This window comes from Lampetra fluviatilis, chromosome 34 (assembly GCF_964198595.1).
Source record: "Lampetra fluviatilis chromosome 34, kcLamFluv1.1, whole genome shotgun sequence".
In the NCBI taxonomy this organism is placed as follows: Eukaryota; Metazoa; Chordata; class Hyperoartia; order Petromyzontiformes; family Petromyzontidae; genus Lampetra; species Lampetra fluviatilis.
Genome location: NC_136308.1, coordinates 9,429,832 through 9,453,446, shown reverse-complemented (window position 1 = coordinate 9,453,446; position 23,615 = coordinate 9,429,832). Strand labels below are relative to the sequence as shown.

The 23,615-nt window shown below is 47.7% G+C and overlaps 2 protein-coding genes across 2 annotated transcripts in view; both read right to left on the bottom strand.

The window, feature by feature from the left end:
- Window positions 1–8,245, bottom strand: part of APPL1 (adaptor protein, phosphotyrosine interacting with PH domain and leucine zipper 1) — a 31,556-nt gene extending 23,311 nt beyond the window's left edge. The window contains exons 1-3 of the mRNA XM_078872461.1: window positions 7,638–8,245; window positions 1,119–1,217; window positions 104–163 (exon numbers count right to left, since the gene is read on the bottom strand). Coding sequence (XP_078728587.1) covers window positions 104–163; window positions 1,119–1,217; window positions 7,638–7,691 — 213 coding nt within the window. The 5' untranslated portion in view covers window positions 7,692–8,245. The remainder of the gene's footprint in view (window positions 1–103; window positions 164–1,118; window positions 1,218–7,637) is intronic.
- A 2,870-nt stretch (window positions 8,246–11,115) lies between these two features.
- The window catches only part of CCNQ (cyclin Q), a 29,900-nt gene continuing 17,400 nt past the window's right edge, over window positions 11,116–23,615 (bottom strand). The window contains exons 2-6 of the mRNA XM_078872466.1: window positions 16,880–17,217; window positions 15,498–15,681; window positions 14,429–14,561; window positions 13,495–13,728; window positions 11,116–12,404 (exon numbers count right to left, since the gene is read on the bottom strand). Coding sequence (XP_078728592.1) covers window positions 12,315–12,404; window positions 13,495–13,728; window positions 14,429–14,561; window positions 15,498–15,681; window positions 16,880–16,973 — 735 coding nt within the window. The 5' untranslated portion in view covers window positions 16,974–17,217 and the 3' untranslated portion in view covers window positions 11,116–12,314. The remainder of the gene's footprint in view (window positions 12,405–13,494; window positions 13,729–14,428; window positions 14,562–15,497; window positions 15,682–16,879; window positions 17,218–23,615) is intronic.

Here is a 23,615-nt window from a genome sequence, read left to right as displayed (position 1 = left end):
AACAAATCAGATGGAGAAAGCAAATGACTTCTTGAAATTTGACAAGGCTGCAAGACGAGATGTATGTGCACCAATGCATTGTGTAAAAAAATAAATTCGTCACCTGTTTGCCATAGCCAAGCAGCTGCTGCGAAAGCATTTGTGTCGCCAGAGAAAGCTCATTCTGCAACGACAACACATGCAGCAGAGAATCACACAGCGGTGCGAGTGCACGGGGCGCAGAACTGCAGCCTTTCGGAATGACAGGACTTGATTTGTACGTCTGTCAAGTGTGACCAACTCTGATAATAAGCTGGATGTATATTTGTTGGGTCTTTCGGTAAAGTCACGTAGATAGGTTGAAAGAAAATAATAATAAAAAACTACGACGTTTCGAATATTTTTCCCCTTCCTCCTGATGACGACCGCTTGTGTTGAGATCGAAACGTCGTAATTTTTTGTTATTTTCTTTCAACCTATCTACGTGACTTTACCGAAAGACCCAAAGAATATGAATTCCTGCAGTCACGAAATATTTAAGTCAAGACTTAAGCTCGATGTACATATATTTATATATGTTATAGGCTGTGGGGTAAAGTGGCGGGCATCTGTACAGCCTGTGTGAGTTGTGGGGGCTATTTGACCATATTTCACCACACTGGACAGTGCAGGTTGGTGAAGGCGGGGAGCACAGATGTGGGAGCAAAGCAACACAGTAAAACTTTGGATTTTGCTGCAATGGTCTCTCCTGTCAACAACTTTGCCCCACAGCCTATGACATGTTTGTGCATGGTAGTCACCCATCCAAACACTATCACATCTAAATGCTGCTTAGCTTTTAAGATCCGACAAGATCGGGTGCATTCCAGATGATCTGGATTTGGGCAAGTTTAGGATAAATGCATCACACTGTGCAAGTATTATAATACTGCTGAGACTACTATTACACTGCTAAGATGCTGGGTTAAAATACAGGCAGTTAGCCAAGATTAAACCTGATTCACGTTGTAATGAGTTGAGAGAGAGGTGGCTGGGCTGCTCAGGGGTCAGTGCTGAGCCGGCACCGCTGAAATCCCGAGTATATTACAAACGTATGCGGATGCGGGATGTGTACGCTGATGCTTGACAACGGGCAGCACCTGTGCTTGGTGGACCCTCTGCATGGCGCCTGAGAGGCGGTTGGCGAACTCCGCAAACATCACGGCGTCCTCCTCGAACACGCTCATCAGCGAGCGAGTCTGTTGGGAGTGTGCAGTGGAAAAGACAAGTGAGAGGAGGCAGTCATGTTCCAGTGTGTGGCTGAATTGTGCGCGATGCAAAAACAATCAACATTTCTGGAAGAATTGCATTCTGGTCCTCCTGTCTGGGATGACCAATATCAGACAATAATGATGTTTTTTTTGCATAACACACAGAGTGCTTTTTACATGTTTCAAGCGAGTTGTTTTGAAACTCATCGTTTTCTGGCTTGCACTATTTTTCTGTTATGAAGGGCTGTTCTTGTCACTTACGGATTTTGGCTGAAAGAATAATAAAATATCAGTAGAGCTGGGAAAATTAGTCGGTAAATACACACATCCGATGAGCTATGCACCTCTTTTACAAAGATGTCCAGATTTTAAAATGGTGGCCACCCTCACACCCTGCCTCTCGAAGGCGGGAAACCCCTACAAGCCAAGTCCAGCAGTGAAGCAAATGATGATACCACCGATGTCACCAAGTTCCCCCCATCACCTCCCGTCCGGTGGTACACATGGGAAAAAAGGCGAGATGTTTTTGTTGCTGTTATCCAATTTAGTCGAGTAATTGATCTGATAATTGTTAGAGTTAAGAGATTCCTTAAATAATCAGATAACTCAGCTCTATTTACAAGGCTAAGTTCAGATTCGTTCATCTGAGCTCAAGGTAATTTTGAACGTGAATGCCATGAAATTTACTCAATTGCAATAGCGGAGACAGTGGGGTGTGGGAAAAGATTTAGCGCATCAACGGGTGCTCGAGAAGGGAGTTCAGTGACTTTCTTTTTGGACCAAAAGCTTTATGATCATTTTGTGAAAAGTCACTTACATCAATAATAATAATAATAATAATGTATAACCCTCTTAAGCCACTGCTGGATGAAGGTCTCCCCAAGATGTTACCGGTTGACTATAGTTAACTATGCAGGTCAGTGTGGGCTGATACAGGGAAGGGCCCAGGACTGGTTCAAATATTTACTGTCACCGATGTTAGCCATGATGGCCAATTTATTTTGCAAAACAGGACCCTGCGGGGTGGGCTGGTAGGAACGAATAACCAAAGAATATAAACATAATGTATTATTACACTTGTTTAGCCAGGAAAGCCCCACTGAGTCGAAAGGTTTTTGTAGGGTCCTGCCAAGTGTATGCAGTAGGGGGCGATGTTGATACACGGACGGACGGACGGACGATATAATCTATTGGTGGTCTGGTCCACTTCGTTCCTACCAGTATAACATCGTTCATAACTCAATCTGGAAAGTTGTACAGAACATTTAGATAAAACAACAACACAGTTGCAAATGCTGCATGTCATTATAACATTGCAGCAGGTTTTTTCCGAAGTGTGTATGAGCTCTGCTATGTTAATACATCAGCGCACTCCGATATCTCCCAGTTCCCTCCAGATCAGTGTGGTTCCAGCGCAGAAAAAATGGTTATGTGTGCGCTATGCAGTCAAGGGCACACTACTGCGGCACTGGGCAAGGAGGTGGAAGTTAACTCAAGCGACCACAGATTTCCGTTTGATGTTGGTTTCCATGGCCAGTTCGTGTCAACAACCTCGGAGAAATGCAACAGCCCCCCGAAGCCCCAGTCGCACTGTTAGCACAACACACATACGATCCACTGCTGGATGATGGCCTACCGATGCCATACAGGTCAAAAAACAACCTGCATGGTGGTAACCCATCCAGGCACTGTCCACACTCAAACATGCTAAGCTTTTGAGATTTAAGTGCTTTAGTCGGAGGCAATAACTTCAGCAGAACACAATACTTGGCTGCTCAAGCTACGCTCAACACTGGTGTGAGTGCAACACCGAGTGCCGAGAGCAAATTCGAAATCCTTTTATCTAACCAGACAAGAGAGCAGATGAAAAAAAACCCTCTTGCAATAGAGATTATGACGAAAATAAACATTTGACACCAGACCCAGTCGGGGTGTGGTGAGGGTTGCAACAAACATTTAAGACATTTAAGATATTCGTTTTTAAAACCCTACATGCCCTAAAAAAAGTCCCTTTTATGGATGACTGAACCCACATAAAAAGGCAATCTCATATGCCCCAGGGCATACATAAGCTCAACTTGTAGGCGAGTAAGTGTTGTGTCCGAAACAGAGACAGCTCAAGTTTAAATCCATTCATTTTGATGTACTGCTGGGTTCAATTGTGGTTTACAATCACCAACTGAAGGTCATTCCAAAGGTCACGCCCTTCACTGTGTGTAATAATATAAAATATATATTATTTTTTATAATTTACAGTCCTTGTCAATTCACTGGTGCATTAAGGCTTCCTCCTCTGCTGAGTAGACCGTGGAGTTTGTTTGACCGCACTCCACCATGCTCGTCAATGTGGATTAGTAAAGTGGGGGGGGGGGGGACCAGAACCAGTTCAGATATCACTTGCTAATGACGTTAGCTGTGGCCAAACATCAAACTCAGGTCACCAGGTTTATAGTGAAGTGCGCTAACCACTCCGCCACCACTTCACTCCATATATAAATCATGATTATAAAAAATAAAAACTCCCACACAACACTATACCTCGAAGCAGGAAGGCTTGCCATCTGCACTCTGCCACCAGGCAAAACAAACTATTTATAGTTTTCTGAATACCAAATCCCCAGCTAAGAAAATACACTTTTATTACAGCCTCTATAACAGTGTTGGCGGTAGGGGGGAAGCCAGAATGTTACCGCGCAAGTCATCACGGTTGTGAAGCGTTGCTCTTCGCTGTGTTCTTAGGCTTAACTCCACGTTGTATCAGGGTTTTACGCCACGTTGTATCAGGGTTTTACTCCACGTTGTATCAGGGTTTTACTCCACGTTGTACGGCATGCCATTGGACATTTCTCTCCAACGTGTCAGGTGCTTCTCCAGGAACCGAATTAATTGTGCCGAACAACACGCAGTACTGTAGAACCTAAAAGCACAATGGAGAGCTACAGAGCCATGAATTGTCACTGCACCAACTTTGCACAGCTGTCCCTTTCGGCAATAAAAAAACACTAACAACCTCTTGAGGCACGTGTCCTGCAAAGACATGCAAACCTGACAGGTCACACGAGCCACAATTGGCCATCCGGGTGCAACCCACAACTGGATGACTTAAAATCACACGTCGGTGGGGAAATAAAGGCCTTGACTCATTGACAGGACACACAGCACTGGGTTGTATAACGCACGCAAGGGTCTACAGTTTTACACGACTCTGACCCCACGTGGCCACGGGATCGTCACGTGTAAGCGCGGCAATCAATCATGCTTTATTATAAGTGCCAGTATCGCCCTCAATAAAGTAGGCATCAGTGCACATTGCAAGGGAACGGGGTCGGGTACAGGGGGCATACAGCAACAGGAATTAAGAAATCCATCCCGACCTCAGCGGCCAACACCGACTGAGCAAAGTAAATTACAATCGGGCGCAAAACAAAGTGCAATTGCGGCCAACGAATAGCATAATAAAAGTAAGGTATTCTTGGTTCTTTGGATAAAGTCACGTAGAAGGGAAATAATAAAATAATAAAAAGAAAACAATAAAATTATCACGACGTTTCGATTGCAACACAAGCAATCCTCATCAGGTGTGAAAACCACAGCAAGAAAATTTGAAAAAAGTGGCGTTTTCCCCCCCCCCAAATTTTCTTGCTGTGGTTTTCACACCTGATGATGATTGTTTGTGTTGCAATCGAAAAGTAGTGAGAATTTTATTTTTTATTTGTATTATTGTATTATTTCCCTTCTACGTGACTTTACCGAAAGAACCAAGAATATGAATCCCTGCAGTCACGAAAGATTTAAATCAAATTGAAAAAGGTAAGATAGTAAATAAAAATAAATAATAAGTAGAGAAACAGTTTCTATTTGAAATTTCACATTTTTAATGGGAAGACACGTCTGAATAGATGTGTCTTGCACAGCCCACGGGCTTGAGACGAGGCTCACAGAATTGAGAGACACTCAGAACTTGAACGAGGGCCAGGCTAATGCGCGAGTGGCGGGGCGTCCTGGTTATCGATAACCCTGCAAATTGCCACTGCACCTCAACAAGCGCATTGGATTGAACCCAATAGCCACCCGACAGCCAATCGCTCATCCAGTCTGCAGGATAAAATTACTGTATTCGTAATAATGAATACAAACGCGTTGTGTTATTACGGGTAAGAACGTAAAAAGTCTGATGTTCATTCTGCATCTCCACATTCAAACTAAACGTTGTCCATTGTTTTTCCAGAACAATATTATCCAGCAGCATCTGTTCAAGTAAGCACACTGGTCCAGTGTTTTCTGGACCAGTGAGCTTGCTTGAACACGTCTCTAATGTACTGGACATGTAGATGTGTACACGCGGCACAAGTGCTGTGCATTTGTACATGTACAGTACATTAGAGTCGTGCTCACGAATGTCTGATTAATCCGAAAAATCAGGTCGATACATTAAATTTCGGGCCGATTCGAAAACCGGGATTGATATCGGTAACATCACACGTCACTTCTGATCGTTTTCTGGCATCGGGTGTGATGACTATTGTTGGCACGAAGGCATTTAACGTGGGTACATAATGGAAATGATTCGAAAGATATCTCAAATTATTCTTTAATCATATATTTTTAAATCCAAAACTCATTCCAAATGTACATGGCAATCTGTGTGAACACTCGAGTGGCTCACTGTTTTTCCCTTTAACGTGTGCCACTTGAAATACCAAAGCCAAGGTGCATTTTTTTTCACTTGCAGTGAGTGTTTTTTGTCTCACAAACCACTGGCTTCAAGTTCACAACCTTTTTTGCGAACCCTCAACAATCTGACTGGCACACCAAGACACAGGAGGGCAATATACTGGTAGGAACCTCCTGGTTACACCAGCCCACAGGGGATTATTGTGTCCGTCCGTCCGTCCTGCATCCAAAAATGGGAGGGGTGGGGCTGGGTGGAGAGGAGACGGTAGGTGGGGCTGGGTGGGGAGGGGCTGGTCACCGGGTGGTGCCCTTATAAAACTCAACGTTTAACCTACTCACGCCGGCTTGTGCCCGCCCTCACAGTTGGGCATATTTACGGAATACACCACGCCACCGTTGACCCTGGCCATTGACCGAGCAACCCAACGTTCCTACCAGCTCCCTCCGCAGGAATGTGTTACAAGTACACATGTTACACAGTTACAGCCCATTAAAACAACAAAATCAATAACTCACTCAGCCACTGCATAACGCTGACCGGCGTAAATAGCACGCTGGCGATACATTCATGAACAATTCGCTCACTCCAACTCGCACATGTATGGTGCAGGGCATTTAAAAATGGTCCTGGCAAAACGAATTTGACTTGACCGTCGTAAGAAAAGGGCCACAAGCAACAAAAGTGGCTATGTTATTATTTATCCTTTTACATTATGCCGCTGTCCAAAATGTTTGAGAGAAACGTAACAACAGGAGGTGTGCTAACACGTTGCATAGCATTCACAGATGTGTCACCCACAGCTTGGAAGCAAAGCCGAGTTGAGCCTGGATAGATATCCCTTAATGAATGGGCGGACCACTATGCACAACCGGTTGTAACAGGCTCTTCTGTGGGATATGTGGTGGGCCAGCCGAGGGCAGTGAAGCAAAATGCATTAATGCACTGCATTTCAAAGCTACCACGTCTTCACAAACCCGCACTGACCAGCGTGGTGAAGTATGGCCACAATAACCCCCACTAATCACAAGGCGGAAAAAGGGCCGTCGTCCAGAAAGATGTATGCTTATAAAAGGAGCTGCAATGTGAACATACATATATGTTCACTCAAAGAGTATACACACAGAGATCTGTAATATATCACTGTATTGTATTTAGAATATATTTGTGGATTGCTATTCTTGTATTGCCATTGGTCCAAAGGGGTTGTTGCCTACCTCCGGGGGGCTTTCTGCTACCACCGAGGGATAAATAAGTTCAGTGATGGCCAATCCACATTCCCATGGAAAGGACAAGTCTATCCAAAGAATTACCTCCAGGCCTGGGGGGGGGGGGGGAATACTGTAATAGTGTCATTGTAATAATTGCAATCGGAACGTATTTGTCATTGTAATTTCAGCCAACAAAGTTGCGCCTAATTGTATTCATAATTGGCCCCGCGGTCTAAATTACCACGCTTGAATTTCTCCAAAATTGGTTCCAGTACGTATTGTATCGACCCTCGAAGCTACGACCAACGATGATGCCAATAAGCCAATGATGGCGATCGTCTTGAGTGGAATCCAGACCTGGATTTACACCCAACCAAAGTGGCGCAGAGGCTCTGAGACTTTGTCTCGCAGCCATCAATTCAGCGGTCGATACAATCGAGTTCAACTCTGTAAGTTCACAGGTCAATAGCAGCGGTGTCACGGATGTACAAGTCTCCGGCATGGGAATGTGCAATGTCCGCGCACCTGTGGGCTGTCTTCCAGCGCGTCCTCCAGTGGTAGCTTGTCCATGCCTGGCATGTCGAGGGGGACACGGCGAGACACGGGGGGGACGGACTAGGGGCAGAGGGATTAGAAGGTGATGGGAAGACAGGGAAACTTATGGAGAGGCACGGGAAAGAGAAACAACCGAGATAGGGCAGATAGGGAGACACGGTCTGGTGATTGATACAGGACTGGGGCACAGGAGACACCACTCTGGAGACGAGAGAGAATCACGGGGAGACAGACAGTGGACACGGGAGTTGATGGATACACGGTAGAGAGACAGGAGACACGGGAAGACAGCGGACACGGGAGCAGGAGACACGGAGAGACAGACAGTGGACACGGGAGCTGATGGAGACACGGTAGAGAGACAGGAGACACGGGGAGACAGCGGACACAGGTGCTGATGTGGACACGGGAGCTGATGGAGACACGGGGAGACAGACAGCGGACACGCGAGTTGATGGAGACACGGTAGAGAGACAGGAGACACGGGGAGACAGCGGACACAGGAGCTGATGTGGACACGGGGGCACAGGGCGTCTACTCCATCAAGCCCCACGCCTCACATTCCGCACTGCGCTCCGGCGTTGGGACGCGGGTCACGTGGGCCCGCGCCGCGCTTATCCACCGTAGGGATTTAGAGGCTGTCTCGCCTGCCCCCCCATCGCGCATGCGCAGGTGTCATCATCATCGGGCTGGGTTAGTGGGAGCTCAAACCAGCCAGCAGGGGTGTTTTTTATTATTATTATACGCTTTTATTTAACTCACTTCGTCTGTTGTATCCTTAAGAAAGAAATCTTGTTGCTCAATTTTTACACTGCAGAGTTTGGTAGTACATGTTGTTTACGTCGTTTATTGTGAAAATTCGGTCACAGTTCCTATGGTCACTGTTTCATTGCTTTTATGGCTTTATTTTGGTGATTTTTCGAAAAGTTTTTTGGTTTGGCCATGTTTGTTTGTTGTAGTACAGAGTTAGACTGATGACCTTAATCTAAGTTGTCTTGTGGTTGTTGTTTGACTTGCATCCCACTGGGAGTTTTGCACACCGCGTTGGTGTACGGTGCTTTTTCTGAAATATTTTGCAGTCTTTTCTTGAATTTTCTATTTGCACATAGTCACATAGTCATTTTAAGATGTTTTCTTGTTCATATTTTTTGTGTTGCGGTTGCACCTGATTCAAGAGCCGAATGGCTCACAGGGCTATACCTAATAAGTGAGCTTGAACACACTTCCCAATGTGCTATCGACTGCAAACTTCATATAGCTATGTCATACTGATGACAACACTATATTCTATCATTGAAAATTAAACATATTTTTAAACAATCTTTTTAACGGCTCCAATTGTCCACGCTCAACTGACGTTGCCTGTAAATCACCACGGTCCCTTACGTCACGGCAAGCCTCGGGGAATCACGCCCAGGGGCGGGGGGTGTGGAAGGAGGGGAGGGGCGATGGGGGAAGGGGGCAGGGGGAGAGGCAGCTCGGATAGTACATTTCATTAAAACGTGTTTTATATATTTTTTAATGTTTTATTAAACGTAATTTTGCTTATAAGCACGGCTGTTGAGTACAGCCCCCCCCCCCCCCTCAAAAAAGCCTCGTAACGTTCTTACCCGCTCCAACACCTGTGAAAAAGAGCTTTATAGCTCAGCGGATTCCTCCTGATTCCGATCAACGTTAAAGTTGGCACGTGGACAGCAACATCTCAATACATAATGCAATGCCAATAATTGGAAATATGTCCAGTACTATAATTTGACAAATTGATTTGGTGATGTTGCTGTGTTGGTAATGGTGCATAATCACAACTCGCAAAAAAATAACTCAACAAATGTGTCACCTCCGATCAGCAAAGTCGGCTACGTACGGTGCAATAGGTCAACTTAAATAATACAATAACATTGGCCTTAAAGTACAAAAATTTGGAATGTGACGTTTTGCCTGAAACGTTGCATCATACATTTGTATTGTTATTTATTCGTCTTTACTCCCAATGCATTGTTGGTGAATGTGTTATTGTCAATTGTGTACAACTGCCAATGCAGTAGCATCACCAATTTGTTTTAAATGCATTTATATTGGTTCATGTTATGCTACGGTTAGTTATATTCAGACTATCAGCTGACAGCGCTGGGTAGCAGTGGCATGTGGGCAGACACCCTGATATCCAATGCTGTACTGTAGTGGGCTCAGACTGAATTAGCTGGCAAGCCTTGCTAGTTGGTGGTGGTGACATGTGGGCGATGAAAACCGCAAAGGCGAAATGCGCAATTTCACATTGGTACAGTATTACAATTCTTGTCGTAGCTGGATAGATCAGAATGTTCATGCCCTCATGTTGAAATTAAACCAAGGTATGCAACTCTCATCGATGCATTGTTTATCTGGCATTGGTGTCTTTTTTGATAATTGTTAATGCTTAGCAGTGTTATTTCTTGTGGTCCGAATACCACCGCTGACATCCTGGATACCATACTTCCGTATTGTAGCTGGCAGGCGTGGTGAGCCTGTCAAACCTCGGAATGGTGCGCTCAATGCAATTTATAAATGAGGTTGTAATTGGTGGAAACGAATTTTTTTAAATGTACAGTAGCTAAAGACTGTTCTATACATGCAAAATTTTCCATCTAAACCCTACCGAGGCAGGGATGGAAAGCTGGCACAAATGTAATAAAAGACTCGGACGCTTCTCTCTGTCCTGTGTCCTTTACTTGGGTTCGATCTCTTTTCCCTCACGGTACTCCCCTATATACTCTCCACTCTGCAGCCCCAGGCTGCTGTCGCTCACGTAGCCCAAACTCCCTCCTAGCAGCCCCGCCGCTGTCACGTCGTGCAGACCCCTGCTGCCGACTCCTCCTTTGCAGACCCGCTGCTCTCTGCAGCCTCCTCGCTGCTCCTCTTGCCCCGGGGTCGGTCACCGTTGGCCGACGGTGCCGATCCTCGTGGCTCGGGTGTGTGGCGACCTCGCCACTCTCTCTCACCCTTCGCCCTGCGTGGCCTCTCACTTTTCCCAGTCCCCGATCACTCCCGACTGCTTCCGGTTACCCCCCTTATAGACCCTTACCCTCTCCCCCACGTGACGTAACTCCTCCCCCCATGACGTCACTTCCGGGAGGTCGTTTACGCCCGCATTACACAAAGATGAACACCGCACTATGAACCTGGAGACCCGAGTTCGATTCCTCGCAATGCTGCCCACGCCCTATTCTCTCCACCAACCCGCACTGACAATTAGTCGAACATGTCCATTGCAGGCAGAGCGTGACGACGCCTTCATCCAGCAGCAGGTTGATACAAGCCTGTAAGTTACTTTACAAAAATACCTGAAGCACAAATATTGCTTTCAGTATTCTGACTGCAGAACACTGAAAACAAATGAATGAAACTCTTCAGTGCTCCAGAGTGTAAGCTTTATTGCATCTGATACAGATACAAGTTTACAACATTGGACAAAACATTAGAAAAATGCTCGTTGAGTCCACCAACGTAAGTCGTCGAAGAAATATGTACAAATAGTGTGGAACATCACAACTCCAAGAAAACGACAGCACTCTTGAATAAATAGCGCTGCCATTTTACGAGTTAGGGGGCCCAAAACTGATTCCAGGTGGGCGGCATAAGGGAGCAGAGTTGTGGGGAATATGGTCAGGCCAGAGGTGATGCCGTCCCATGTCACAAGACGTTGTAGCTGAGCGGACAGGGCACAGTTTTTAATCCCTGGCTCAGATTACAGAGACTCGTGAATGTAAAATGAGTATCACTTGTGAAATAAGTTTTAATCTGCGAATAAAAACACATTATATCTACTAAAAAACGTTACGGTTGTTCAAAACGTCACGCACAGACAAGGTGAGTAGCAAACGTATCACGGTTAGCAGGTACACGAAGAAAATTAATGGAAATAGAGAGGAAAGTCATAGATTTCTTGGACGTCATGAGAAAAGAGACCTAATATAATTGTGAAATTTATAGGTACCACAAAAATACAGGGAAGACAGCGAATTAAGGGCGAAATAAATGTGATGCAACTGGGAGTAACTAATTAAATGCTCCTCTTTGGTTCTTTTGGTAATGTCACGCAGAAATAAATTTAATTAAATAATATAAGAAAATTAAGTTTCAATTGCAACACAAGCAACCATTATCAGGTACAAATGAATGAGAAAACAAACATAATCAACTTGGAAATATAATGCAATACAACAGAGTCGGCCAACAAAACAGTCAACACCCCACTTGGTTGATTACATTCTTCCAAAGAAATGTGTTTTTTATTTCTACATAACTTTACCTAAAGAACCAAAGAGTAATTCCTGCAGTCACGAAAGCTTCGAATCTAGTTAAATTCAAAGTTCTTGAGTAATATTATGGACAGAACTAAATGTAAGGCCATGATTGGTGACATCTTTGAAAAAGGGCATGGCACATAAACAGTTGCTCTGCGCAAGTTAGATGCAAGAAGTACTGTGATGTCACTTCATATGCAAGGTATAATAGGAAGACCCATCTTATGGTCACAATCACACCTTTTCCAGTTTATAAATCATCAACTGCATGGATAATCCCTTGTGTCGACACATTGACTGTCCCGATATTGCCATGTCATTTAAGCGACGGTTTTCTTCTCTTCCATCGCACATTTCATGGCAGTCACACGCGGCCGTCCAGGTCGTAGGTGGAGATGAGTTCACACACGATCTCGTTCAGGACCTCATAGGAAAGGTCTTCTTCGCACAGCGCCTGTCCACAGACAAGCGTTCAGAGCAACATGATGCAAAGTCACCAGGTGCACTGCCTGATACTGATGTTCTTACATTATCATTCTACTGCGCTAATGTAGTGTGCGGGGGGGGGGGGCTGTGTGGTAGCCAGCGGACAGCAAAGTCCATTATTGTACTGTACTACTATGCACCTGCATCTATGGTCTCCGCTTTCACCAACCAACGCATGAGATCATATTTCTTGACTGTGAAGTCAAGTGGGTTTGGGAAAGATATATTACGAGTATGGACGACAGCCAAAGGCTGAGACTCACGACACAGTGAGAGCCAAACGTGGAACAAGCTCAAGAGGACGTCCATCACGGAGATGAATGGATTAAATTCGCTTGAAGGATCGCTGCATCTCAAGACCATGCAAGACAGCGACGGTTTGGGGAGGCGCTTATAGAGCGAGTGGCCAGATCATGGATGATTATGATAAAACATAAAAAATGCAATGGTGCAGTCTTGCAATTGCCATTGCTTGCTCGCACCACTACTGGCGTGAATGGGGATACCACAAGAGGGAGACCTTTAAAGCCCATCTACGCGGTATTTGAGCCTACTCGTCCATGCTGGCCAGATGTCATGGAAGAAAGAGGTGGGCCATACCCACACTTTACCCCAACACACGTCACAAGATGATGATGCAGTAATATCTACAGTCTGTTCTATAACGCATGTTTTCATAATGAAAATTGGATACAATGCGATGAACGTATTAGAGAAAAATTTTTTTTATATACCGGATGTGAATTGGATATAACGCGATTGGGTGAACAGAGCTAAGTCGCGTGAGAAAGATTAAGCGGTTGCACCGCTGCCTCGGCATTGCATCATACAAGGCGGGATGCTGCTGGATCCTTTTAGATGCTACCCACACGCCTGCGTACGCATCTCACGTGTTATCGTGACTGTGCTTTTTCCCTATATTATACATTATATATTCCAACCCGATTTTTCCATAACACGGTGTTCTTCAGGAACACAACTACCGCATTATAGGATAACAGACTGTGTGTAGAACTTATTTCGCACCATACGTAACCAGCTAATCGGGAGGTACACACCTGCCACCAGGAGGTGCGAGCTTCGCGGTTGCCCGGAACCTCTGTTCCACGGCACTCAAGCGCCAGGTAGAGGGCAGCGGCGGCGACGTGCTGCGCGCGGTGCCGCAGGATGGCCCCGCCGCGGAGGTAACTGTCGCTCAGCAGGGCCCAGGCCGTCTCGGCAAGGGGGCCCGCCCGCTCCCACGCCCACGTGCCCATCCAGTTGCGCAGCGATGTCAGGTAGTACAGCAAGTACTGCGGTGGGAAGTAGTGAAAACTTGCTCTACTCGTACTGGTGTGGGGTGGTGCGTATACATCTACCAAACGTCCCTGGTTGTTTGACAGGGATGTTTCCCAGTTCCGAAAAGTTATCCTGGTATCCCACCAAAGCATTTGCGATGTTTTGTATTCGTTTGGGCTAAATGAGTAGTGGGCATGGTTTAAAGAGGAGTGGGTGGGCCATATGAGCAGTATCCTGGACATTCGCTCTGTGGTGCTCATGGAGGGAGGGGCTATCATCTCACCATGTGTCCTGCCTGGTTGAGCATCCAAGAAATGTGATAGCTTTCACAATGCACTGGATTTGTCACGAGAAGGCAAGAGGCCTGTGGTATCTTGATTTGAAGCTTTCGTGACTGCAGGAATCCATACTCTTTTGTTCTTTCGGTAAAGTCACAGTCTGCCTCAACAGCAGATCATGCTTTCGCACCTGATGACGGACGCTTGTGTTGCGCCCAAAACGTCGTGATTTATTTTATTTTATACCTACGTGACTTTACCGAAAGAACCAATGAGTATGCCTGTGGTAGACATCCTTATACCCAAGAACACGTCCGCCACGGAAGTGAAGCGATAAAACAAGCTCACGTGCGGGAGCTAGATGGTGATGCCTTTCTTGGGGACGCCTTTATTTATCATAGGGTAGATCATGACTACAGTAAAGGTGACAATTTACCTTGTGCGGGTGTGTGAAGGAGATCTGAAATTTGAGCACTCGTAGGATGAGGAGCTCGCACTGCACCAGGCTGTCCCTCAGCTCCCAGAACTCCTTTGACAACTGCAGCAGCTCTTTGTCAGGGTTCAGATGCCTGTCAGTGCAAAGACACGTGCATATATTCAGCACCAACCAATCAGCAATAATGGAAAATGTAACAACAAATCCGGTCAGATTTTATACTAATTAAAAGCAACAGATTGAAATACAGAGGTGTAAATCTATTAAAATGTCACCACTTTACATAATCCACAAACTAGCATAGTAATGGTTAGTGCATTGGAAGTGTGGGGTAAGGTTAGAAAGCAAAGGGCCAGCAAATTGTCCGAAATCACAACATTAAATAATTTATTTGGCGATGCTGCATTGGCAGCAGTGCACAAGCACAATTAATAACAAAAAACATTAATCAATAAAACTGTGCCCTTAAAAGAAGAAAAAAACACATGACAGTCACATTTCAGGAAATGGCCCTTCGTCACCCTCCACTGACTAACGATTTATATGTTTTTAAATCACCAAAAACCCATTGAGGAAGACTCAGTGGAACAGCTGGAAGGCTGACCGTGCACAGGGGGGTGGAGAGGCAATACGTTCAGCAGCTAAATGCCAACGTCGTGAGGCCTGCTAGCCATGACGAGAGGCCTTCAGGAGAGAGCTCGTGTAGTTTGGCTATTCCTCCGTTGAAGCAGCGCGGACTGCAGTACGGTGGTTTGCTATATAAGGTCCATAGTTTGTGTTGCGTGGTCACAATTGCTACTGTGGCTTGCGCGTTTAACTTTGCATTCATAAAGACGCGCTGCAGCATCAGCCCATTGTTAATGTGACGCGGCGAACGGTCACACCAGTGTCTTCGAGGAGGAACGTCAAAACCAGGAGGTGCGACTATGTACGCGTGTATGTGTGTTGAAGGTAGCCAGCCGTGCTAATCGGAGGTGCGACTAAGTTGGCGCGATGGGGACGCGAGAAGAACGAATGAAGCTGGAAGGCAACCGCCGTGGCGCGGGTGAACGAGGGCCGCTCTCGCCACCTGTGCACCACGTTGATGATGTCGCGGAGGCGCACATGCTGCTCCTCAGCCTTGCCCGCCAGGTAGAGGCAGGAGGCGGCCACCAGGTGCGGGTCGTAGTCGTCCAGGCTGACCTCGGAGAAGAAGGCGTGGTAGAGGGTGCACGCCGTGGCCAGGGGCACCGAGCGCATGCCCAGCTTCACGCCTGCGAGCAGAGCGGTTGGTTGCAGGGTCAGCTGGGGGCAAAGTGCTCAATTGAAGCCGAGTGACATTCGAGGCAATGCACTACAAGTTCTGAGCCGAACGTACGTGCAGAGCACACCGCTCATCAACACAATTTTAAGTGAAACTGCCGCATGGTCGCTGTGCCATTGCGGTGACTTTTACACCCCTTGCAAAAGAAGTCAAGTTTGTGAATCCCTACCAGCCCGGCTGATTTATAACATCCATAAGTGTTCAATCCCCACCAACACTGCAGGTGGGGCTGGGTGGGGGGTGGGGCTGGGTGGGGAGGGGCTGGTCACCCCGTGGTGCCCTTATAAAACTCAACGTTTAACCTACCCACGCCGGCTTGTGCTCGCCCTCACAGTCGGCCATATTTGCGGAATACACCACGCCGCCGTTGATCCTGGCCATTGACCGAGCAACCCAACGTTCCTACCAGCTCCCTCCTCCTCAGGAATGTGTTTAGTAGCACTCATCGCGCACTGTAGGGGAGCATTTCCGACCTGACAGCGCTGCTTTGCGTCCAATTGTTAGTGCGCTCAACCGCATCTGTCACTACGAGCGGGTTGCTCTCTCGCGGTGACAGGCTCACACCTTATTAGCTTCGCTTCCGATATCGTGGCCATTCCACGCGGCCTAATTGCGGTAGTGCAAAGGTTAGCAACTACGAAACCCCGGCGACACGAGTTCGATTCCCGCTCACGGCCAACACCAGTGACGATTGTCTGAACCGGTCACGGGCCTCCCCTAAGTCGATGCAGCCTCAAATGAGCACGTGTACCCGGTGTTGTGTATAAACCATCGCCACTGGGGAGATAAAGGCGGCCGGGCGTGGTGTTGGCCTTCATAGGCGCTACTCGTTAATAGCACTTGCCCGGACAGTCTTTTAAAAATAACACTTTGGAAATAACAGGTCCAAAGTCAAAAGCCTGGCAGAATAATATTGTTACGATTGGAAGGACGATTTTAAAAAATGGATTGTGCTTCGAGTTTAAATTTATCTCACTCTTATCCCTTCCCCCAATTGAGTTTGCGTACGCTTGTGTGATTAAGGCAGGGCCAGTTACACACGCAGGCCCTGTCCACATGGGTTTGGCACCATGTGAGTGAGTTATCATGGGGGTCTTTGTATCGCCGATACATTGGTGGGCCATGCCCGCTCGAGTACAATACAGCACCTGCTTCCATGATGAAGCGGCAGAGCTTGAAGTGGGTCTTGGCCTCTTTGCTCGGCTCCTCAAAGGCGGGGAGGCCTCGGTCGGTGAGTTCCATTGCGGCCACGGGATGCCAACGACCCCCCCCCCACCCACCTTGCAGAACCTGGAACCCGGTCTCTGATCGACGGATTAAAAGCCCGAAACTTGGCCCCAGGGCTTGAGATGAGAGCTCTCGACCGTGGACCCACGAGACTGATCCTCAGAGCTCCTAGGAGCCCAGCCAGGCACGCAGGGGGATGACCCCAGCAAGCCGCACTGTACAAGGACACGTGGACCCGCGCTTCCCAGATGATGGGAGCCTCCATTCGGGAATGAGAAATTAGGGGGGAAGAACATCCAATTGTATTTTTTTTAAATATGTAATAATTTAACCTGACTTATACAATCAACTTTATATACATGTACTTATTTAGAATCCCAAGGTGTACATGTTAAGCGACTTGTAATGTTGTTTTATTTGAATATAAATGCGTTTTTAACAAGCAACACCCCTACAACTAAATGGAATCGCCTGAATTGGTTGAGAATGGACGTGCCAGGGGCCGTGGCAATTTGACGGCGTTGTTGTTTATTTCAAGAGGCGTTTTAGCCAATGTTTGTTTATCCTATCCTGTACTCATTTGTTTTCTAAGTTTACAACGACAAACAGATTGCACCGTCAGTTTACATTTCTTTGCCATTAGCTGCACGCTAATATAAGCAAGTCAAATTTCTCAAATATGTAAAAAAAAAATCCACAGCTTTACAAGTTCACAACACGATGCACGAACATGTCTAGCCACTCTACTGCTGGATGAGTGCCTCCCCACGACGTCGCAGATCCGTGGGAGTTATTCGACCATACTTCACCAGCGCTGGTGTCAGTGTGGATTAGTTCAGGTCCTATATGCTCCAACGTTTCTACGGTAACTGTGTTTTGCTGATGCACGATCCCCTACTGATCACGTAGTCACACAACGGCCGATAACAACTTGTTAGGGACCGTCCATAAATGACGTCACGCACCGAGGGGGGGAGGGGGGTCAGACATTTGTGACGATGTGTGACCGGGGGGGGGGGGGGTGAGAAATGTGACGTTACATCAAAATGCGCAACTTTAAATAAATATAGAATTAACATTCTTGTTTTTCGGTAAAGTCACGTAGAAGGAAAATAATAAAAAATAAAACAATAAAAGTATCACGACGTTTCGATTGCAACACAAGCAATCATCAGGTTTGAAAACCACAGCCAGAAAAAAACCGTCACTTTTTTCAAAGCTATAAATCGAAATACTGTATACAATTGTTATAGCAACACTAATTGTTATAACAACACTCCTACAACATTAGGGTGCAGCGCCACATTAAATACGCACTACAATGACAATAGTTTAAAGCGATTTGAAGCATGTTTTATTTTCAAAATGGAAATATGGTTTGGGGGGGGCAGAGCTTTGTGACGTCATATTTGAGGGGGGTCTGACTTTTTGTGACACCGTGTGACGAGGGGGAAGGGGGGGCAAAAATCGACCAAAATCGCGTGACGTCATTTATGGACGCCCTCCAACCCCTTATCAGTGCCTATCTTATTACAGACAAATTCAGACCTTATTCGTCACCCCGTGCCCCTTATACATCTCAAAGTTCATCCTACAAAGTCCCATTGCAAGGGAGATACACAAACAGACATTCTTCTTTTCTTTGCCCGTATTGAAACGGCTGTACGCCGTATGGACCTGAAAACTCAATTTCCCTGTACAAGAATACGGGTAAACCGTATAGATTGACAGGTTTGCAGTACTACCCGCACATCCGATGAGCACGGTTAGCTATGTACAGTGCGAAAGAAGTTCATACACACAGGCTGAAATCTGCTTAGCTAAATATTTGATGAGATGGGGGGGGGGGCATTGTGGATGGTTGGGGGGGCATAAGCACAGCACACGCGTTCCTTGTTAATTCCCCTGGGTGGCATATATGCAATTAACACGCCTGTGTTATAAAGTAGTCGATTGACATATACCTATGTCGATAATTACGATCCAGAGCAAAATTGTGTTCGAAACATCTATTATTTTGGTTTTAAAATTCGATTTTATTCAGGTGTTACGTCTATGGGCATCACTAAAGCAAATAAACACCGCGTGCTTGGCCAGCGATTCCAAGCGCGACTCATGGGGAAAGTGTCACGGGATTTTGAGACTTTTATGAATAAACATGTGATATTATTCATAATAGAGGTTTTTTGGGTTAGATCGCGTAACCCAAAAACTCTCTATTATGGATATTGGTCGCGAAAGCCTATGAGTTTATATTCCAAAACATATATACATTCAGACATGCTAATATTTCGGTGGAGAGGTGGCCCAGTGTTTACGCAATGCGTTATGAACCCATCCACCTAACATCGGTGTTGAGTGATAATCATTATTTAACCGTTCCTTCGTCTTGATTTAAAGCTTTCGTGACTGCAGGGATTCATATTCTTGGTTATTTCGGTAAAGTCACGTAGAAGGGAAATAATAAAATAAGAAAAATATTAAACAATACAATTCTCACGACGTTTCGACTGCAATCGAAACGTTTCGACTGCAATCGAGACGTCGTGAGAATTGTATTGTTTTATATTTTTATTTACCGAAAGAACCAAGAATATACGTTCCTTTGTCCTTTCATAAATCTTCCACATTTCTGGGAGACAGCTGAAATACACCAGCGGCTGCCAGCGATGAATCAGCCGTCCTGGAAGTCTTCAGCTGAAAACTTGTATTGGCCTCATCACACTTGCTTTAGTACCATCATCATTATCATCATCTTCAGAATAAGCCCCTCTCCTAGCGAGTATTCCAACATCGCGGTCTCGGCGTAGGCCGAGAGGTTTCGGAGAGCAACTTCTCAAGTTGCACCTTCTCCATGATAACTCACTCACATGGTGCCAAACCATTGTGGACAGGGCCTGTGTGTGTGAAGTATTGGAAAATGACGGCAGGAAACTCCTTGACGGGAACACACTTCTTTTATTAAATCTTGACTTGTAACAATACAACGCGTGGCCTCTCTTCTTCACAATGCGCTTCTCTTGACTCTGGATTCTGTGCTGCTGGCTCTCTGTGCCTCGTGTAGACTCCGCGCCTCGGCTACACTCCTCTCTCGCCTCGTGTAGACTCTGCGCCTCTGCTACACTCTCCACTCGCCTCGTGTAGACTTTGCATCTCTCTCTCTGGCTACACCGTACGCATACTCGGCTCGTGTAGACCTTCCTCTCTCTCTGGCTACACCGTATGCATACTCGGCTCGTGTAGACCGTTCTCTCTCGCTGGCTACACACTATACATTACTCAGCTCGTGTAGACCGTTCTCTCTCGCTGGCTACACACTATACATTACTCAGCTCGTGTAGACCGTTCTCTCTCGCTGGCTACACACTATACATTACTCAGCTCGTGTAGACCGTTCTCTCTCGCTGGCTACACACTTATACCTTACTCTCCTCTACTCTCCATTACTCTCCTCTCCGGGCTCTATCTCTGCACCTTCGTCTTCATTCTTAGATGGTTCCACTTCTGCCCCTGCTCCTCTGTGCATCACCTTATATACCCCTTCTTCCCGGGAGACGGAGCGGATGCGGACCTCAACGTCGGCACCGCTCCTCAGTTACCCAATCCCCACGCGCTATCCCTACGATCCGGTTCCGCTCAGCGCGTGTTTCCACTCCCCGACCAATCACACCGCGCTGCTACCCGATCACTCCCTCTGGGCGCGTCACCGGCACACAGCCAATCAGCAGCACTACCCCCACCCGCGCACTGACGCCTGCTCCTCCCCGTCAGCGCGCGTCACCACACACACACCCGTACATACGCGCTGGCACACGACATATACACCCAGCGCGTATCACCACTACATCACCCCCTCCCACATAGCTCGCAGCCGGCCCGGCTGCTAACAACAACCAACCGCGACGATAAAACGACAACCAACAAAAAAAACCCCGTAACCCCCCGAGTGTGCCCCGTAACATAACACAACAACAACAACAACAAGAATAACTATGTACAGATTGACAATGAACCCGAAAAGTCAACAATAACACGATACGAGCAAATTCGAAACGAACGCGCCCCACGTCCCTGCGACTACACGCAGTGACGAGGCGCTCCAACTGCCCCGACTCCTCACGAGGCAGGTCATGCAAAGTAGCACGACCTGGCGCGAGTCCGTCTGGCTGGTCCATCGTATGGGGCGGGACACTGACGACCGTCCGGCGGTTCCGGCTGCTCCAGACGGCGCGGAACGGGCCTGAAAGGGCCGGCCCCGCCGCGGAGATCCGGCCGCCGGTGATCGGCAGCTGTCAGTTCCGAGACACCTGGGAGCAGATCAGGCGAAAATACGTGTGGATCAGGCAGAGACATTTCCCCCTCTGGGTCGCCGGTCACGTCACACGCCCGGCCATCACGACACAAGGGGAGGCCATATGGAGGCGAGAACGGTTTCAGTCGGGAGGGGTGAACGTACCAACGGCGCTTTCCCCACTTTATCTGAACGCACTGGGGCCGTGCAACGCGCACGACCTCCACGGGTCCCCTCCACGGTCTCAACAATTTAGGCGACGTAGCCAAGGGTGCCTGAGGGCAATGCAGCCAGGCCCTGTCACCTGGTTTCCATTCGTGCATGGACACCTTCCGTGCCCGCAACCGTTCATTAGCAATTTGGCGAGCCCGCGAATTAAGCCGCGCGGCCTCCCTCGCCTCTGTCAGCTTGTGAATATTAAACTTAATATGTTCTGCCAAATTAGAATTAGTTCGTGGAGCGGACAGGCCAAGTTGCGTTTCTATTGGCGGGTCAGCTTCCCGACCGTACATCAAATAGAATGGGGAAAACCCCGTAGCTGCATGGGGGGCCATTCTATACGCGGCAAGGACTCCCGGGACCTGCAGGTCCCAATCTACATGTGCCTCGCACACCTGCTGGCACAGCATGGAAGTCAAGGTTTTGTGGAGTCTCTCCACCATCCCGTCAGTCTGCGGGTGGTACGGGGAGGTACGCACCTTCTTGGTACCCAACAGATCGCACACCTCTTGCAACAATTTACTCGAAAAATTTTTACCTTGGTCGGTCAGCAGGCGTTCGGGAGCCCCCTTGTCCAGGACATAGCCCTGGACGAAGGCATCCGTCACAGCCGCTGCCGACTGGTTAGCGAGAGGCCACGCCATAGGCCATCGGGTAAAGTATTCGACCCCCACTAACAAATATTTATTCCCTCTCGGCGTGACTGGGAAGGGCCCCAAAATATCGAGTGCAACGAGCTCGTTGGTACGCGAGACCTGAATAGATTGCAGCGGTGGATTAGCTGCCACGGCCGGTGGTTTACGCCTGGCGCACTCAACGCACCCCTTCAGAATATGCACCACATCACTTCCCATTCCCGGCCAGTAATAGTCACGCTGAAGCAGGGCAAGCGTCTTGTTAACTCCCAAGTGCAAGAGGCGTTCGTGTGCCGCCAAGACAACCCTCCCCCTCACAGCGGAAGGCACCACGAGTGCGTTCCGCCGGGACAAACTGTCCCATTTCAATAACACGCCCCGCTCAAGTACATAGGAGCCGGTACGCTCCTGGTCCCCCTCGGGACCCCCAACCTTGCGGCGCAATGTTAGCAGCGAGCTGTCCGCCATCTGGAGGCGGCCCCATTCGCTGAGCGACAGCGAGAGCAGCGAGTCCCGACCCTGAGAGGCAGTGGAATCATCCCCGATCGGTGCACCCGCTGTCGCAGCCAGTGCCCCCATCTCCCCCGCAAGCGTCGGTTTACAGCGCGCCGATCCCGACAAACACGCGCATTCATCACAAGGCAACAACCGCGACAAGCAATCGGCATTCGTGTGTCGCAACCCCTTACGGTACGTAGTCGTAAACTGATAGTCCTGGAGGACTTCCAACCAACGCGACAACTGGCCCGAGGGCTGGGCGACCCTCAATGAATACTGTAGCGCCGCGTGGTCCGTTCGGACTGTAAAGTGACGACCATAAAGATATGGCCTAAACTGCTGCACAAAAAAAACAATGGCAAGCAGCTCGCGACGGGTGACACAGTAGCGCTGCTCCGCCGGAGACAACACCCTACTACCGTAGGCGACAACTCTTTCGACACCCCCAACGACTTGGGATAGCACCCCCCCAATGCCCGTGTTGCTAGCATCCGTGTCCAGCAAAAAGGGACTGGCAAAATCGGGATAACACAAGGGTGGGGCACCCACCAAGGCGTCCCGGAGGGAGCGAAACGCGGCCTCCTCCTCCGGTCCCCATTTGAACTTCACTCCCTTTGCCGTTAGAGCGTGCAAGGGTTTTGCAATAGTGGCGAAGTGCTCAACGAACCGCCGATAATAAGAAGCAAACCCGATGAAACTACGCACGTCGGAAACGGACGTAGGTGTCGGCCACGAACCGACACAATCCGTCTTCGCGGGATCGGTGGAGATCCCCGAAGAATCGACAATGTGACCCAAGTATCTAACGGACCTACGAAGGAGGTGACATTTGGCCGGTTTAAATTTCAACTTAGCCGATCGCATTCGCAAGAACACCCCTCTCAATCGCCGGAGGTGTTCCTCAAACGTTTTACTGAAAACAATGACATCGTCCATATAAATCAAGCATGTATCCCACTGCAAGCCCGACAAAACCAGCTCCATAAGTCGCTGAAACGTCGCTGGAGAGGAGTG